Source organism: Dasypus novemcinctus, chromosome 17 (genome assembly GCF_030445035.2).
Source record: "Dasypus novemcinctus isolate mDasNov1 chromosome 17, mDasNov1.1.hap2, whole genome shotgun sequence".
Lineage (NCBI taxonomy): Eukaryota > Metazoa > Chordata > Mammalia > Cingulata > Dasypodidae > Dasypus > Dasypus novemcinctus.
In genome coordinates this window covers 30,548,578-30,566,458 of record NC_080689.1, presented here as the reverse complement: position 1 = coordinate 30,566,458, position 17,881 = coordinate 30,548,578, and the positions used below count along the sequence as shown (strand labels likewise).

At 37.9% G+C, this 17,881-nt stretch overlaps 1 protein-coding gene across 2 annotated transcripts in view; it reads left to right on the top strand.

Moving 5' to 3' along the window:
• Positions 1-12,668, top strand: part of KCNG3 (potassium voltage-gated channel modifier subfamily G member 3) — a 70,034-nt gene extending 57,366 nt beyond the window's left edge. For both annotated transcript variants that reach the window (XM_058278466.2, XM_058278467.2), the window contains exon 2: positions 9,354-12,668. In XM_058278466.2, the coding sequence (XP_058134449.1) occupies positions 9,354-9,999 (646 nt within the window). In that variant the 3' untranslated portion in view covers positions 10,000-12,668. The remainder of the gene's footprint in view (positions 1-9,353) is intronic.
• Positions 12,669-17,881: the final 5,213 nt, after the last annotated feature.

The following is a 17,881-nucleotide window of genomic DNA, read 5'->3' as shown; positions in this document are numbered from 1 at the left end:
CCATTTTTTGGGTCAATATTATTGGTTTTTATCTACAAAATATAAGCTGCTTTAGCTTCTGTGTGAAAATTTTTCCTCTTAGTAACAGACAAGAATTATCAGATCTTCACAGTAAAAACAAAGAGAAAGAACTAACAGTATTCTGTGGACTTTATTCTATGTTTATAGTAAAAAGTAATACAATCTTAGGAAGTCAAACAGGAGAACTAACTGGAAAAAAAAAACCCAGATTGTTATATGGAAAACAGAAGGGGCAGGCTACCTTACAAATAAAAAGGCTTTGCATGTGATTTAAGACTTACTGATTTTTTAACATATGGCTTTATTTTTATAAATAGTATTTTGTTTTTTCGTATGGTTTTTTAAAGTTTATATTTCGCTGGTTGCAAATACCTATCCTCACACAATTGAGAAAAAAAAAACGGGAATGTGTTTAAGGCCATTTTTGAAGTCTTTGGTATGTCTCAGGTCTGGTCATACTTATTGACTGTTGTTAATGCCTTAATCTGTGCCAGGCTGTCTCATCCTGTTTCTTTGTATATTTTGTAATCTTTTGTTGAAATCTGGACATTTTACTTATGTTACATATGTTAATCTTTGGAATTTAGGCTCTGAGGCATCTTTTCCTTAAGCTAATATCCAGCTAGTGTTATGACAGAGCTTTTCTTGAATGCCAGGAGCTAACAAAAATAAAATAAAACAGAGGGAAAAAAGAAAACGCCTTTCCAGTCTTTGCAAATTGACCAGTGCAAGTGCTATCCTTCAGACTTATCCATACAATGAGTTGGAGAATAGCTCAAGGCCAAAGTGTAAAGCCGTCTTGATCCTTTCTGCACATATATCTTGCCTTGGACATGTGCATTTGGCCCCAGGGATTCCCTTCTTTACATGAATATGAATGTCCCTTCTTCCCTAGGAAACAATTCCCCCACTGTCCAGGAATTGCACTGTGTGTCCCACAGCCAGCAGCCCCTTGCCCCAGGCAGCCATGTCTTGCCTGCTCCCCCACAGCCTTCTGTAGGACAGCTCTCCGAGCCCACTTTACAGGCAGGACAAGTTCTAGGATGGCCAGCCTGGGGCGTGTGTTGGTTCAGTGCCTTGGACTGCCACCAGAGAGACGGCCTCACTGACCTGCTTCCAGCATGTGCACAAGGGTTACTCTACTTGCTCTAGAACCAGGGCTAGAAACCGCTCTAGAAAAATAGGCTGGCGCCATGTGAGCTAGTGAGGAGATGGTGAGGGATTAGCCAGGGCTCCATGAAATCCTACAATTTAAAAAGAAACAATCTTGTTATTTATTATCTTAAACAATTTTGTTTCATTAGAGAAGTTGTGAGCTTACAAAACAGTTATGCATAACAGGCAGAATTCCAAAATTCCCATATATCACCCCTCTACCAACACCTTACATTGCCGTGGAACATTTCTTACAGATTATGAAAGACCATGATTAGACTCTTACCACTTACTATGGCCCATAGGTTACATTTGGTATATTTTTTTCCATACATTCCCTATCATTAACACTATGTATTAGTGTTACACATTTGTTGTAGCTCATAGAGAGCACTCTCATATTTGTACTGTTAACCACAGTCCATCTTCCACCACGTGGTTCACTGTATTATACAGTCCCATGCATTGTACATTCTATATGAAGCATACAGAATGGCTCTCACTTTCATCACAGAGTTGTGCAGTCATTGCCTCAGTATACCTTGGCACATTTTCCTTAGTCCAAATGAAAAGATTCCATACCTCCCTACTATTGAACCATAGCGTTGATATAGTAGTTTCTTTGGCATTGATCCAAGAATATTATAATATTCCTGTTAATTATAGTCCATATTTTTTCCATGTGTCACTATTTTTTCACCACCTTGTAATATTGACGTACTTATGTTCTAGTTTGTAGAAGAACATTCTTGTATTTGTGTTATCAACCACAATCCTAATCCACCTTTGGGTTCACTATGTTATTCATAGGCTATTCTCCAGATTTCCTTCAATTGACGTTTACATCCCTAGACTACCCCTTTCACCTACAATCCCATTTATTAACCAAAATCCTAAAACTTTTAACATATCTTTTTCTTGGTTAAGGGCTTGCCCTATTACTGAAATCCTTTAACTGTTTTCTTGAGCTTGGAGAAGGATGTTTCTGCCAGTCCTTGCTGATTGTTCAGAGCTTCTGTTGGAGGATCATCCTGAAGCATCTCACTCAGCCATCTTGGTCAGGGTGGTTCCTGTGTTTTTCTTTATACACAGTTTTCTACCATCTCAAGCCTCCATCCATAGAAGACAGGTTTCAAGTATTTCTCTGTTAGTAGATGTGGGTTAGGTCAAGCCAGGCACTGCCCACTTCTGGGCTACCTCATGACTGGTAGCAGGCATTTTCAACACACTTGCCCCTTTCTTTGGAGTGTGGCATCCTGTACTGAAGTCTGTCTTGGGGTGGCTCAGTTCTCCCAGTACTTTTCTCCATTTGAACTACCATGAAATCTTTATCTATATGAGCAGCCATGATATGAGGTAGCCTTAATCTGTTGCTGCATCATAAACCTGTTGAGTCTGCCTCTTCTTCTCTTAGTCCACGACACTAATGTGATCACTAATGTGATCATTGTGCCAGTTGTGGGCGTGGAGTCACACAGCAATAAGCTGGTCATCCATATGATTCCTAATATGATATACAAGCACTTTTTAAAAAAATTATTATAGAAATGAAAGCAAACATTACAAACATTTTGTAGAGAACGTCATATGTTCTGAAGAATACTTCTATGGTTGTCAGTTTGAGAAACTGATATAAACCAGGGTCAGCAAATTTTTTCTATAAAGGGTAGGATTGTAAATGTTTTAGGCAGAACCATACAGTCTTTGTCATAACTGTTCAGCTTTGTCTTTGTAGCACTAAAGAAGCCATTGACAATATGAAAATGAATGAACATAGCTGTGTTCCCATAAACCTTTATTTATGACCAGTGAAATTTGAATTCCATGTAGTTTTCTCGTGCCATGAAATATTCTTTTTATCTCAACTATTAAAATATGTGAAAAACAAAACAAAAACAAACAACTCTTAGATCACAGGCTATACCAAAAAAAGAAAAAAAAGAGGGAAGAAAAAGAAAAGTGATAGGCAGGATTTAGTCCATGGGCCTTAGTTGTTTTGTTTTTCTTTTGTTTTTCTTTTTTTTAGGTACAGGGGCTCGGGGTTGAACCAGGACCTCATATTTGGGAAGCTGGTGCTCAACCACTGAGCCACATTGGTTTCCCTGAGTTGGTTTTTTCATTTGTTTTGCTTGCTGTTTGTTTTTGTTTTTTCAGGAGGCACTGGGAACCAAACTCAGGACCACCCATGTGGGAGGCCCAACTGCCTGAGCCACATCCACTCACAAGGGCCTTAGTTTTTTGAACCCTGCTATAAACAAATGTTTATAAGCACAACTTCTTGAACACTTTTCCAAAACTGATTTTCAAAGAAAAGAGATTCCAAGAGAAAAAAATAGAATTGGTTAAATAAATGGCAAACTCTGTATACCTCTGAAGGATATTCATAATGCATATGAGCAGATTAAAAGCCCTTTGAGCAAAGAATATAGACAAGTCACAGAGAAGATCCTTAAACATATAAAGAGATATTCAACATCCTTAAAAATAAGATGTAATTTTTCATCCATTAGATTAGCTAAGTATTACAGTATTACAAGTTTGCTAATACTGTACATTGGTGAGGTTGAAGGGAAATAGTCACTGCCATCCATTGCTGATGGCAGGTGAGCTAGTACAACCTCAATGGAGGTAATTTGGTAAGATTTCTCAAAATTACAAATAAATACATTTGACATAACCAATTCCAAGTCTAAGATTTGATCCCACAGATAGATTTGCCCATCTGTGAAATGATGTAAAAATAAAGGTATTCACTGTAGCATTGTTTTTGGTAGGCAGAGACTGGAAACTACCTAAATGTCTAGCAGTGACTGGTTATGTAGATTACAGTATAGCCATTCAATGGAATACTGTGGCACCGTATTTAAAATATGATGAAACTGTCTTCTGATATTGAATGATCTCCAAGACACATTAACAAAACAAGAGACAGGCCAATTAGTATAAAATACTGCTATTTGTGTAAAAAGTGTGTATGTATGTATATATATATATATATGTTTAGATGTGCATCAGATAGCTCTGATAGGATATATAAGAAACTGATATTTGTTGCCCCTAGGGAGAACTGAATGTCTGGCAAATAGGTTGACAGTGAGACTTTTTCCCCCCCATACTCTCTTTTTAACCTTTCAAATTTGAACCAGATGAATTTACTACCCATGCCCTACATAGAGAATAGAGAAACATGGTTCATTTTATTTACCTTGTTTCCCTGAGTAACCTTCAGGACAACTTAAGTTCTGTAGTATGCACTTTGAGTGCACCTACTCTGATTTCTTCTCTTTTTTTTGTACTTCTGATGCTTATGTACAGGTCAATGGTGAGAAAGAATTATGTAGGAAAAAAGAAGATAGTCTAATTTAATTTAGAATTAAAAATTTTAAGCTGATTTAAAATTAGCTCGGAATTACTGCTCCCTCCAAGTCAGTTGGTTTCCTAGTGCTAAGATTGGATTTCCTCAGTCTTGGGGAGTAAGCGCTAGGCAAGGACCAGAGTCACCAGGTCCATGGGCTAGTTAGTGGCTTTCATTCCAAGAAGCCTACCCCTTGGCCCCAGGATGTATGTAAACATTATTTTCTATGAGTGAAAGGAGGTGAAAAGGTTGGTAAACACTGTTTTAGGTAAAACATGATCCCGTATTTTAAAAATATATACTGCATCCACAACAAAGCTGCTAGAACTGATAGATGAGTTCAGCAAAGTGGCAGGATACAAGATTAATACACAAAAATCGGTAGCATTTCTATATACTACTAATAAGCAGTCTGAGGAGGAAGTCAGGGGGAAAATCCCATTTACAGTAGAGACTAGAGGAATCAAATATTTAGGAATAAATTTAATCCAGGACATAAAGGATTTGTATTTGGAAAACTACAAAACATTGCTACAAGAAACCAAAGAAGACCTAAATGAATCAGAAGACTAAATATCATTAAGATATCAGTTCTACCCATATTTATCTACAGATTCAACGTAATCCCAATAAAATGTCCAACAGCTTTTTTTTTTTTTTACAGAATTGGAAAGGCCAATTTTGAAGTTTATTTGGAAAGATAATATGTTGAAATAGCCAAAAATATCTTTAAAAAGAAGAACAAAGTTGAAGGACTCTCACTTCCTGACTTTAAAGCATATTACTTAGCTGCAATGGTAAAAGCAGCATGGTACTGGCATAAAAATAGATATGTTAATCAATGGAATAGAACTGAATGTTCAGAAATAGATCCTCAAATTTATGAAGAAGTGATTTTTGACAAGGCTATCAAGACCACCCAGCTGGGTCAGAGCATCTCTTCAACAAATGGTGCTAGGTAACTGGATATACATACCAAAGGAAAGGAGGAAAATTCCTATTTCACACCTTATACAAAAATTAACTTCTGAATATCTTCCTAGTAACAGGATTGCTGGATTGAAAATGTATCAAAGACCTAAATATAAAAGCTATAACCATAAAACTCCTAGAGGAAAATATAGGGAAACATCTTTGAGATCTTGTGGTAGGCAGTGGTTTCTTAAACCTTACCCCCAAAGCATGAGCAATGTAAGAAATAGATAAATGGGACCTCCTCAAAGTTAAACACTTTTGTGTTTCAAAGGACTTTGTCAAGAAAGTGAAAAGGCAGCCTACTCAATGGGAGAAAATATTTGGAAACCACATGCCAACAACATTTGATATCTATACTATATAAAGAAATCATACAACCCAATGATAAAAAAACAAGCAACACAATTTAAAAATGGGCAAAAGACTTGAATAGACATTACTCCAAAGAGGAAATACAAGTGGCCAAAAGCACATGGAAGTATGTTCAACATCATTAGCTATCAGGGAACTGCAGATCAAAGCTACACTGAGGAGAGTGGATGTAGTGGAAGTGGTTGAGTGCCTGCTTCCCACGTACAAGGTCCTAGGTTTGATTGCCCTAGTACCTCCTAAAAACAAAATCAAAACAAAACTAAGATATCATTTCACACCTTATAGAATTGCCATTATTACAAATACAGAAAACTATAAGTGCTGGAGAGGATGTGAGGAAATAGGAGCACTCCTTCACTATTCGTAGGAATGTAGAATGGTGCAGCCTTTGTGGGAGATTTTGGCAGTTCCTCAAGGAACTAAATATAGAACTGCCAAATAATCCAGCAATCCTGTTACTAGGAATATATTTTGAAGAACTGAAAGCAAGGGCACTAACTGACATTTGCACACCAGTGTTCATAGCAGCACCATTCACAATTGTTAAAATATGGAAACAACCTGAGTGTCCATCAACTGATGAGTGATGGACATAATTCAGTACTATTATTGAATAGTATTCAGCCGTAAGAAGAAATGAAATGATGCACGTGACAACAAGGATGAACCTTGAGTACATTATGTTGAATGAAGTAAGTCAGACACAAAAGGACCACCTATTAGTGGTCTCACTAATATGAATTAAAACTATGAGTAAACCCATGGAGGTAAACTCTAGAGTATGTTACTAGGAAATTGAATGTAGGTTGAAAATGGGAGGTGAGATTTAATGTATGTAGAATTTTTAACAAGATTATCGTAAATGTGTGGAAATAAATAGAGTTCATGGTAATACATTATAGTGCGTATAACACTGCTAGTTTATAAATATGATTATGGCTGAAAGGGGTAGTCTGTGGATGTAATATTTCAACTGAAAGAAGCTAGAAAATAATGTGGGGACTGTATAACAGTGATTTGGGTGATGGTTGAAGATTGTGGTTAATTGTATAAGAATGTTTTTCCTTTATAAAATGTTAAGTATATGGTGACACATGGGAAAATTACGACTAATATAACTCATGGACAATAATTAACAGTAATATTGTAATATTTTTGGAGCAATGGCAAAGAAGATATTCTATCAATTCTCAGGGACAACAATATCGGGGTATGAAAGGGTATGGGGTTTTTCCTTTTGGAGTAATGAAAACGTTTTAAAATTGACTGAGGGGACGTGGACATGGCTCAACTGATAGTGTCCACCCACCATATAGGAGGTCCAGAGTTTGAACCCAGGACCTCCTGGCCTGTGTGGTGAGCTGGCTCACATGCAGTGCTGCCGCACGAAAGGAATGCTGTGCCACGCAGGGGTTTCCCTGCATAGGGGAGCCCCATGCCCAAGGAATGCGCCCTGCAAGGAGAGCCATCCTGTGTGAAAAAAGCACAGCCCACCCAGGAGTAGCACCGCATACACGGAGAGCTGATACAGCAAGATGACGCAACAAAAAAGAGACACAGATTCCCAGTGCTGCTGAGAATGCAAGCAGACACAGAAGAACACACAGCAAATGGGCACAGAGAGCAGACAAGGGGGGAGGGGTAGAAGGGAAGAGAAATAAATAAATCTTTAAAAAATAAAATAAAATAAAATTGGCTGAGGTAATGACAGCACAACTCTGTGATGAATAGGAGAGCCACTGAATGTACACTTTGAATGGATTGTGCAAAGCACGGAATCCTGTCATGGAAGATGGACTGTAATTAACAGAACAAATATGAGAACATTCTCTCATGAACCATAACAAGTATATACTACTAATATAGGGTATCATTAACCAGGTGGGTTGGGGGGAAAATACACCAAATGTAAAATACTGGCTATAGTTAGTAGTAATGTTTTTTTGTTTTTGTTTTTTTAAATATTTATTTTATTTTTTTTAACACTTTTAAAAATTAAAGTTAATAGATCACACAGAACGTTACATTAAAAAAACATAAGAGGTTCCCATTTAACCAGCTCCCCACCCCCCACCCCCATCATTTTTGTAAATTGTGTTTTTTTGGAGATACATGCATCACAAAAAATGCTACATCAAAAAAACATAAGAGGTTCCGTATACCCCGCACCCCCCCCACCCCATTCCTCCCACACCAACAACCTCCCCCATCATTGTGGCACGCTTATCGCACTTGGTGAACACATTTTGGGGCACTGCTGCACCACATGGATTATAGTTTACCCTGTAGTTCACACTCTCCCCCAGTACATTCCATGGGTTATGGCAGGATATTTAATGTCCAACATCTGACCCTGCAGTATCATTTAGGACAACTCCAAGTCCCAAAAATGCCCCCACATCACATCTCTTCTTCCCTCTCCCTGCCCTCAGCAACTACTGTGGCCACTTTTTCCACATCAATGCTACAATTTCTTCTTTCACTAGTTACAGTAGTTTTATAGTAGAATATCAGTAAGTGTAACCTAATCTATATTTTATTCCTCCATTCTGTGGACCCTTGGATGATGATGTCCACTCCACCTGTATAGTAGTGATGTTTGGGTGATGCTCTTCCATAGTTTGTAACAATTGTCTCACAACAGGGCAAGGTATTGGTGTGGGGTAATGTATGGCAGCCCTGTAGGATGATAAGCATGTTTGTTTTGTAAGTTCACAACTTATACTGTACACTTATTGTTTATGGATGTTTGTGTATGAATGATAAACTTAAATTTAAAAAGTTAAAAAATATGTCGGCTGCATAAAAATAATGGTGGAAAACAAACAAAATTGTTATGGTCTGGGAAAATCCTCGTGATTGTTTTGCTGAGGGCAGGAAACCTCAGTCTTTCTTCCACTGTGACACTCATTCCTGGAGAGGGCATTCCTGCGCTATCCAAGGGCTGGCTCAGCCTCAGTGTCCCCCACTCCCTGGAAAAGAAAGGAGAGTAACATTTTAGGTGATGATCTTGAGTTCACTGTAATTTACCATGATGAGTAAATCATCAGAAACTTGGGCATGTCCACTGTCTATAGGAGCCAAGTCCCACAACCCACCCTGAGAACCACTGTCCTCGAAGAGTAAGTACATTTTCATGCTGTGGCTGGCAGAGTGTATGTTCATTTCAAACCACCAGTAAGATACATTTTTTAAAGTATTAGTGACAAGTCAGAATAATAATTCTCATGGTATTACATGTATTACAGTAGTTTCTAAGCAAGAATTTTATCAAGTTCAGTTCTCACTTGAACTATACTATGTATTGTTCTGTTGTGTCCTGGTGGATCTGATATGTTGGTAAAGGTGTCTGTTCTTTATGTTTTCTGGAAAAGTAACTGAATTCGTATGTCATTGTAATACTATCTGAAGAAATCTAAGAGCTATTAAAATGCTTAAAAATAAAAGATCAATTCTTCTTTTGTTCTCTTGACAGGATAATTGAAGCTATCTGCATAGGTTGGTTCACTGCAGAGTGCATCGTGAGGTTCATCATCTCCAAAAACAAGTGTGAGTTTGTCAAGAGACCCCTGAACATCATTGATTTACTGGCAATCACGCCGTATTACATCTCCGTGTTAATGACAGTTTTTACGGGCGAGAACTCTCAACTGCAGAGGGCTGGAGTCACCCTGAGGGTGCTTAGAATGATGAGGATTTTTTGGGTGATTAAGCTTGCCCGTCACTTCATTGGTCTTCAGACACTTGGGTTGACTCTCAAGCGATGTTACCGAGAGATGGTTATGTTACTTGTTTTCATTTGTGTTGCCATGGCAATCTTTAGTGCACTTTCTCAGCTTCTTGAACATGGGTTGGACCTGGAAACATCCAACAACGACTTCGCCAGCATCCCTGCTGCCTGCTGGTGGGTGATTATCTCTATGACTACAGTTGGCTATGGAGATATGTATCCTATCACAGTGCCTGGAAGAATTCTTGGAGGAGTTTGTGTTGTCAGTGGGATTGTTCTGTTGGCATTACCTATCACTTTTATCTACCATAGCTTTGTGCAATGTTATCATGAGCTCAAGTTTAGATCAGCCAGATATAGTAGGAGCCTCTCTGCTGAGTTCCTAAATTAATGCATTGCAAATCAGTTTGTGCATACACTTTGTTTGATAGAAAGAGTTGACACTATTTCATATCTGTGCGTTTCTTGCTGGGTGAGCACTCAGTAGTACTGTCATTATCTTGGTAGGGTAAAAATTATCCTTCCCAGCTCAAAATATAAAACAGTTTCTTTATTGTGGAGTAAATAGGTTGAAGATTGCAAAGGAAAGGTAATGACTCCTAGAACAAATTTTAGGGGATTATTTTATTTAGACTTGTTTCCTTGTCCTGAACTGGTTATTTTTTTTTTTGCCCCACACACATTATTTGAACATTTTAAAACTGAAAGATACCATTTTCCAAATGTTTTTTTCTATTTGATGAATTCACAAGAAACTTGGAACTTATAGTTAAAAATATTTTCATTTCTAAATGTTTCATAATCTTGCGTCAATGTCAGAAGTATCCCAGAAACATATGCCACATGCAGGAACTGTTGAACAAATACTTTTAAAAATTGGCCAATTTTAAACTGTATATTGGAGCTAGATACAAGCAAGAATAGTATTTGAAAAGCTTTTCCAGCTACTTTGCAATTCTCCAATTTATTTTTGTTCCTAACATTCACCTTCATGGAAGCTTGAGTGTGTTAGTCCTTTCTAACAAACTGAAAGTGTGAATTTCTTTTATCTCTTAACTGAAATGACTCAAAAAAGTATTTAAGAATGAAGAGGGCTTTTATTGTTTAGCATTTTATTGAATCATATTCGAATTCATTATGTTACTAGGTGACAATTGTCCTAACATTTCGATATCCAAACAAGAATGTTTCTAACATAAAAATTATGATAGAAATAGTTTGAGATTGCTCAATCTTAAAGCCCATATTTTTAGGTTATTTTCTTAATTTCTTTTTTTAAACAATGTGGGTTGAATAAGATTTACCAGATGAAAGGATATGTATGTATGTATGTATTTATGTATGTATGTTTATATGTATGTATGCACCAAGGGCATACTTGTGTGTTGTCATTGGATTATCATAAAAAAAGAAATTGATTATTTCTGTACTCTTGGTTGCTACATAGCCAATTTTAAGCCAGCTAAAAGCAATGAATATATAGTTTTTATCTGATCTTCATAATTGCCAATCACAGCTCTATCAAAACTTCCTATATAGTATATATATGCCACAGTAATCTGACTAGATTATTAGGATTAGATAAATGAAAACTGATAATTGTTCAGTGCTAAATTTTAGTACTATAAATAAGAATTTTGCTCATTCAATCAGTTTCCAGAAAGAACTTAGTGTATAAGCATAAATAAATTTTACACTGTAATATATAAAACTCAAAAAAATGTAAACAGTACTGTTTACTTAGGGGGGAAGGTGTTGGAATGTGTGCACAGGGGAGGGGTCAGTAGGACACGGCCCTGGATCTATTTACTACAGGAAGTGCAACCAGAAGTTTCATTAAAGGAATATTAGCCATCACCTAGTTCAAACAGCAACTGTTATAGGCTTAAAAAACAAAACAAAACAGGGCAACAGATGATATGACTGAAGGAGTTGGGCTGAAACCTGCATCTCTAGAGACCTAGCCCAGTAACTTGTTCTTTACACACCTCTGGGCTTTGAGAAAAGCCCTTAGAAAAGGGGTTCTTAACAAGGGGTCCATGAGTTTGAACTGAAATTCAAAAAAACATTATTCTTGTGGGGAGATGTTGGTGCAGGTGTGATATATTAATATTTATTATATTTCATATAGTACACAGTATAGCATAGACTTAGTAAAGGGCCCACGGTTTTCACCTGTCTGGCAGAGGGGCCCATGGAACAAAAAAACTTACGAACCCCTGCCTTAGAAGCAACACCTCTTTGTCATTGCCATTGTTGAGCTAATATCAAAACCGTTCCCTTTTCCCTAATGTCCTTTCCCAAGTCTTGATGATATTTTGGCCATTGAAACTCCCACCCCACTTCCCCACCCACTGGTATGCAACCTTTTTTATATGCTCAAAATAAATTCTGTTATTATTGTTTATTGTATTTTAATATAATTGAAATAAATGGCATGGATTTATTTTCTCTTTACTTGGATTAAGGCTTCGTGATTCATGCAGCTAATATACAGATGATGGCGTCTCCATATTGCTAATAAAATATGGTGGCCTTCCTTTTTACGAGCACTGGGAACTCTTCATATCACTATGTCATATCTCCCCAAGTAAATGATAGCTCTCTGCAGAGCTGAGACCCTCTCTCATGCACACATTTTTACATCCCCACAGTGCCTAGCACAGCCTTGTTGCACTAACTATTGGCTGATTTAGGGGGGGAAACTTCTGTGTGAAGCCACGGAGAAGCATACACCATCTCTAGACATGTATAGCCATGCGTGTGAATCCACACACAGACTTTGTGGCTGTCAAGTAACAAGAAAGAAATCTCTTGTTGGTCATCCGGGACTCTTTATCTCTCAGAACCAGTTTTCATAAAGGGGTTTGTTGGAAAAAGGTGATGGTAGTTAAGCTACTCATTTACTGAGGATGATAATGAGATATAATAGAGTAGTTCATTTGTAAAATATATCATGGTGATGAAAGCACATCTCTGATTATACTGAGAGCCATTGTTTGGAGACTTGGAGTGGATTATATGGTGTGTGAATAAAATTGCTTTTATTTATTTTTAAAAGACTTATTTATTTATCCCACCCCCTCATTATTTGCACTTGCTGTGTCTGTTCGTGTTCCTTGTTTCTTTAGGAGGCACTGGGAACTGAACCTGGGGCCTCCCATGTGGGAGGGAGGTGTCTAATCACTTGAGCCACCTCCATTCCCTGCTTTGTTGTTCTCTCATTATGTTTTTCTTCTTGTGTCTCTTGTTTCATCATCTTGTTGCATCAGCTTGCTGTACCTGTCTGTTGTGTCAGTTTGCTGTCTTGCTCATCTTCTTTAGGCGGCACCAGCAAACTCCATTCCCTGCTTTGTTGTGTTTCCCGTTATGTTTTCCTTCTTGTATCTCTTGTTGGGTCACCTTGTTGCTTCAGCTTTGCTGTGCCTGCCTATCATGTCTGCTCGCTGTCTTCTATAGGGGGCACTGGGAACTAAACAGGGACCTCCCATGTGGTTGGTGGGAGCTCAGTCGCTTGAGCCACATCCACTTCCCAAAACTGCTTTTATATATATATTCTCCCATCTTTGGATGTTGTAGGTTTTTAGGAAAAGGGACATTTTCTTGTATCTTTCCCTGAATGTTGGTGCTGTTTAAAAGAAGTAATTAAGTAGCATTTCTTTCTTACTTGCACTTTTAGATATTTTTCACAACTCAACTTTCATGGCAAAAATGCTTTCAATAGGATCCATATTAGTACCAGTAAGTCATATATCATCCTAAATTAGAATGCCTAAGGAGGAAAAAGAAAGCTTGAAATTTTGTTCTAATTTTATTACACCTGAGCTTATGTGACTTGATCTTATATGTAACTTGTTTTATATACTCGTAAGTGGGACTTTTCAGTATTGGAGAAACAAAATTAAGAAATACCCTTAAAAGTGAACAGGCCTGATGTGTCGTTTTCTTTTATTGCTATATTGGCTTGTGGGTTGCCAGTTGAAACTGTAGGTTCAATTTGTTCTTGAGGTTAGCAGTTACTTGTACACATTTGTAATTTCTTACCTTAAAATTAATGTAGAAATAAATTCTTTCACAGTGGCGGTCAGTAAGTCAAAATAATATTTCCTCTTTTAAAGTTTTGTCTAAATGTCCTGCCTAGGTGTCCTGTGATATGGGAGGGGTGCAGATGGGGTTAAGTTGGGTATTGGGATTGGAGAATTTTTTGTTAGCTGGATATTTTCTAAAAGTAGTTTATTTTCTTTTTTTCTATAGGAATGAAAAATTTGTAAATTGCTAACTCATAGCTATATTTTACTACTAAGCTTATGTAACTCCAAATTTAACCCATTGCTTCATAGAATTATTTCCAGAGTTCTCTGACCCTACATAAATGTGCATTCACTTACGGTTTACAACATAAACAATCCAATTAAATATATCCTTTATATTTTATAGGGTACCAGGAAATTAGAACACTACAGAGATCCTGGAGATTTTCTGGTCTCCCTCGCCTGCCTTCCTTTTCCCTTTATCGCATGCCTCACGCAAACTTTAATGACAAGGGAACTGTGCTCTCAGTGGGTTGTGATTTGGCCATGGTCACCCACAGGGAGACCAACTTCTCCCAGTTTGCTCGAGGATGCCCCAGTTATTCTGGGAAATTCCTGTCTCCAGTGCACCGGCATGGTTGGTTGGTCACTCTAGTGTCAGGGTGAGCCCCAGAATCCTTTTCTCTGAACTTTTGGTTCAGTACCCTTTCGACTGCTTCCTTTATTTATTTTGTAACATCCAGTGGCATAAAGGATTTCTTTTAAAAATGCTTTCTTAAAAAAAAAAGAAAATTGCTTTCTTTAGTGCTTTGGAGCCCTGGCATCTTTAGGTCAAATAAAAAGCAAATGTTGCTTTTATTTTTATTTTTTTATTTTTTTAAAGGTTTATTTATTTATTTATTTCTCTCCCCTTCCCCCCCAGTTGTCTGCTCTCTGTGTCCATTTGCTGTGTGTTCTTCTGTGACCGCTTCTATCCTTATCAGCGGCACCTTGTTTCTTTTTGTTGCATTATCTTGTTGTGTCAGCTCTCCATGTGTGCGGTGTCATTCCTGGGCAGGCTGCACTTTCTTTCGCACCCGGCGGCTCTCCTTACGGGGCACGCTCCTTGGGCGTGGGGCTCACTCCTTGTGCGTGGGGCTCCCCTATGCAGGGGACACCCCTGCATGGCAGGGCACTCCTAGCTCGCATCAGCACTGCGCATTGGCCAGCTCCACAGGAGTCAAGAAGGCCCAGGGTTTAAACTGTGGACCTCCCATGTGGTAGGCGGATGCCCTATCCATTGGGCCAAGTCTGCTTCCCAACAAATGTTGCTTTTAGAAGCCTTAGATGTTAGGAAGGAGGGCTTGGGACCAGTATATAGGGAACTCAAGAGTCATAATAGGTTTTTTAAAAAAAGCATTATTATTAGAGTAGTTGTAAATTTACAGAAAAATCATGCAGAAAGTACAGAGTTCCTATAAATCCTCCCCCCTTCCCTGTTTCTCCTTTTACTGTTTGCATTAGTGTGGTACCTTTGTTAAAATTGATGGAAGATTGTTTTAATAGGTTTTTTAAAATTGCAAAACTTCCCAGTTGTGCACCTGTTCACACACATAGAAATAACAACAGAAGTTCCAGTTACCATTGCATTATTTAGAAGACTTCAGTCCAGAAATATTGTGATAGGTGTATAGGAAGTAACCTGAGCTGAAACTTTAATAGTAATGCTCTGGAGAAATTCCATTTTGGTCAGAGAAGGTTACAAAAGCTTCTTTGTTTATTCACTCTGCTCTCATTGGGTGTTTTGCTTCCTGTCTTTCCAAAGTCCATCTGGACTCAGAGGACTGGGCACATCAGTTTTGCCCCTAAATGTACACTAATTGTTTACTGCCCCTTTTGCTGTGCGGTCTGCCATAGATTGTGGAATGTTATCCACAATGTGACTATATCATCCCATTCTGTGATTTTTTTTCTTCTGGCAATTCCTCTCCTATGCCTAAACCTTCGATTTTTCCAGTTCTCCCAGGCTTTTCCAATAAGCATGTAAACTTTAGGTAATTAGTATAAGGTCATTTGTCAGTTTACTCTTGTTTGTTTAGTGAATTGCTTTTGATAATCTGCATTTATGTTGATAATTTATATAAAGTAATTCTAGGTCACTTTGGTGGGACTCCTTTGATTTGTATTGTAAGAGATCAACATGTACCAGGTATCATGAAGGCATAAATGACATTTTGTGGGTGAAAACCAGAGGGAATAAATATTTTTTGGCCTTCGCCTACCAGGAGTAAGTGATTCTATGTCATTTATATCTGAAGCAATGCTGTGGTGTACTTATTTATGTAGAGATATCTTAAAACTAAAACTAAAATTTCCCATAGTTTGTATAAGGAAGGTTTTTTCCCCTTGTACTTTATTTCAATTGTTTTGAAATACTTCTGTCTGTAATAAAGTGGAGGCCATTTGTAGTGTGTATTGTCATAAAGTGTTTTTGTGTTTTTTGTTATTGTTATTTGAGAAAAGAAGCATAAGAAATGACCGAGGGAATTGTGTTGTTTTCTCATTTCTCCTGGGTGTATATATAAGGGCAGAATTTCTTAGTCCTATGGTAACATTTTGTTTCATTTTTTGAGGAACTGCCAAACTGTTTTCCACTGTGCCATTTTTCATCTCTGAACAATGTATGAGGGTTCTAATTCCTCCACCCCTTCACCAGCACTTGCTATGGTTGGTCTTTTTGATGTTAGCCCTCCTAATATGTATAAAGTGGTATCTTGTGTTTTTGATTTTGCATTTCTCTGAGGACAAGTGGTGTTGTTGAACATCTTTTCATGTGTTTATTGGCCATTTCTATGTTTTCTTTGGGAAAACGTCTATTCCATTTCTTTGCCCATTTTAAAACTGGGTTATCTTTTTATTGTTGAATTGTAAGACTTCTTTATTTTTTTATTTCTCACCCCCCGCCGCCATTGACTGCCCTCTATGTCCGTTCACTGTGTGTTCTGTGTCTGCTTACATTCTTGTCAGGCAGCACCAGGAATCTGTGTCTTTTTTGTTGCATCTTGCAACTCAACAATAAAAAGATAACCCAATTTTAAAATGGGCAAAGAATTGGCCATTCTTTATCTCCTGGTCTGCTGCATCTCTCACTGTCTCTGCTCTGGGTCTCCATTTGTAGTGTCATCTTGCTGTCCCAGCTCTCTGCAGTGTGAGCCATCAGCTCTCCACAGTGTGGGCCAGCTTGCCTTCACCAGGAGGCACTGGGAATCTAATCCAGGGCCTCCTGTATGGTAGAAGGGAGCCCGATCGCTTCAGCCCCATCCGCTTCCCTTGATGCTATTTTAAATGGAATTGTTTTCTTAATTTCATTTTCAGATTATTTATTACTAGTGTATAGAAATACTACTGAACTTAATATATTGATCTTATCTATTGCAAACTTTGCTGAGATTATTTATTAGTTCTTATAGTTTACATGTGTTTGTGTATGTATGTGTGTGTTTAAGGGTTTTCTATATGTAAGATCATGTCATCTGCCAAAATTCCTTTTCTTACCTAATTGTCCATGCTACATTATTGAATAGCAGTGAGAAGAATGAACATCCTTGTCTTGTTCCTGATCTTAGGGGAAAAGCTTTCCGTTTTTTACCAGTAAGTATGGCGTTAGCTATGAGGTTTTCATTAGATGCCGTTTGTCAGGCTGAGGAAGTTCCCTCCTGTTCTTGGTTTGTTGATCATTTCTCATCATGAAAAGGGTATTGGATTTTCACAATGTGTCTTAATCAAGAAATGGAGAGATTTTTGTTGTGAGTTGAGTTTTACTGTTGTGTCAGGAAATAAATATTGTTGAAGTGAGTTTCTAAATCTGTACAAGAACTAATCAAGTGAAGCCGTAGAAGTGCATGTTGATGGTTTTTAAAGTTTTAAAGTATTCAGTTGATAGACATTTTATGGTTTCAAAGTCTATTAAACTGATCTCTTCATTAATCCAAGTTAATTTCAGTTTGTGTTCACTGCCTAAAGATACAAAGACAGACGTGAGAGAGAGAGACTAGATGATTTGTAAAGCCCCACTTTTGTTGGTTGGTTTATTTTAAGGACTCTTAAGTACCTAACTTTGTGCTTCTCAGATTCCAGGAGCGCTGGGAGACCGGCAGAGGGTATGGATAAAGGGGACTTCTTTGCCCAGAGGGTCAGTGTGGTGCTATTCTCTCTTCTGCCTGTGGCAGGAGAGCTTGAGAATCAGGGTGTTCTCCAGCCATG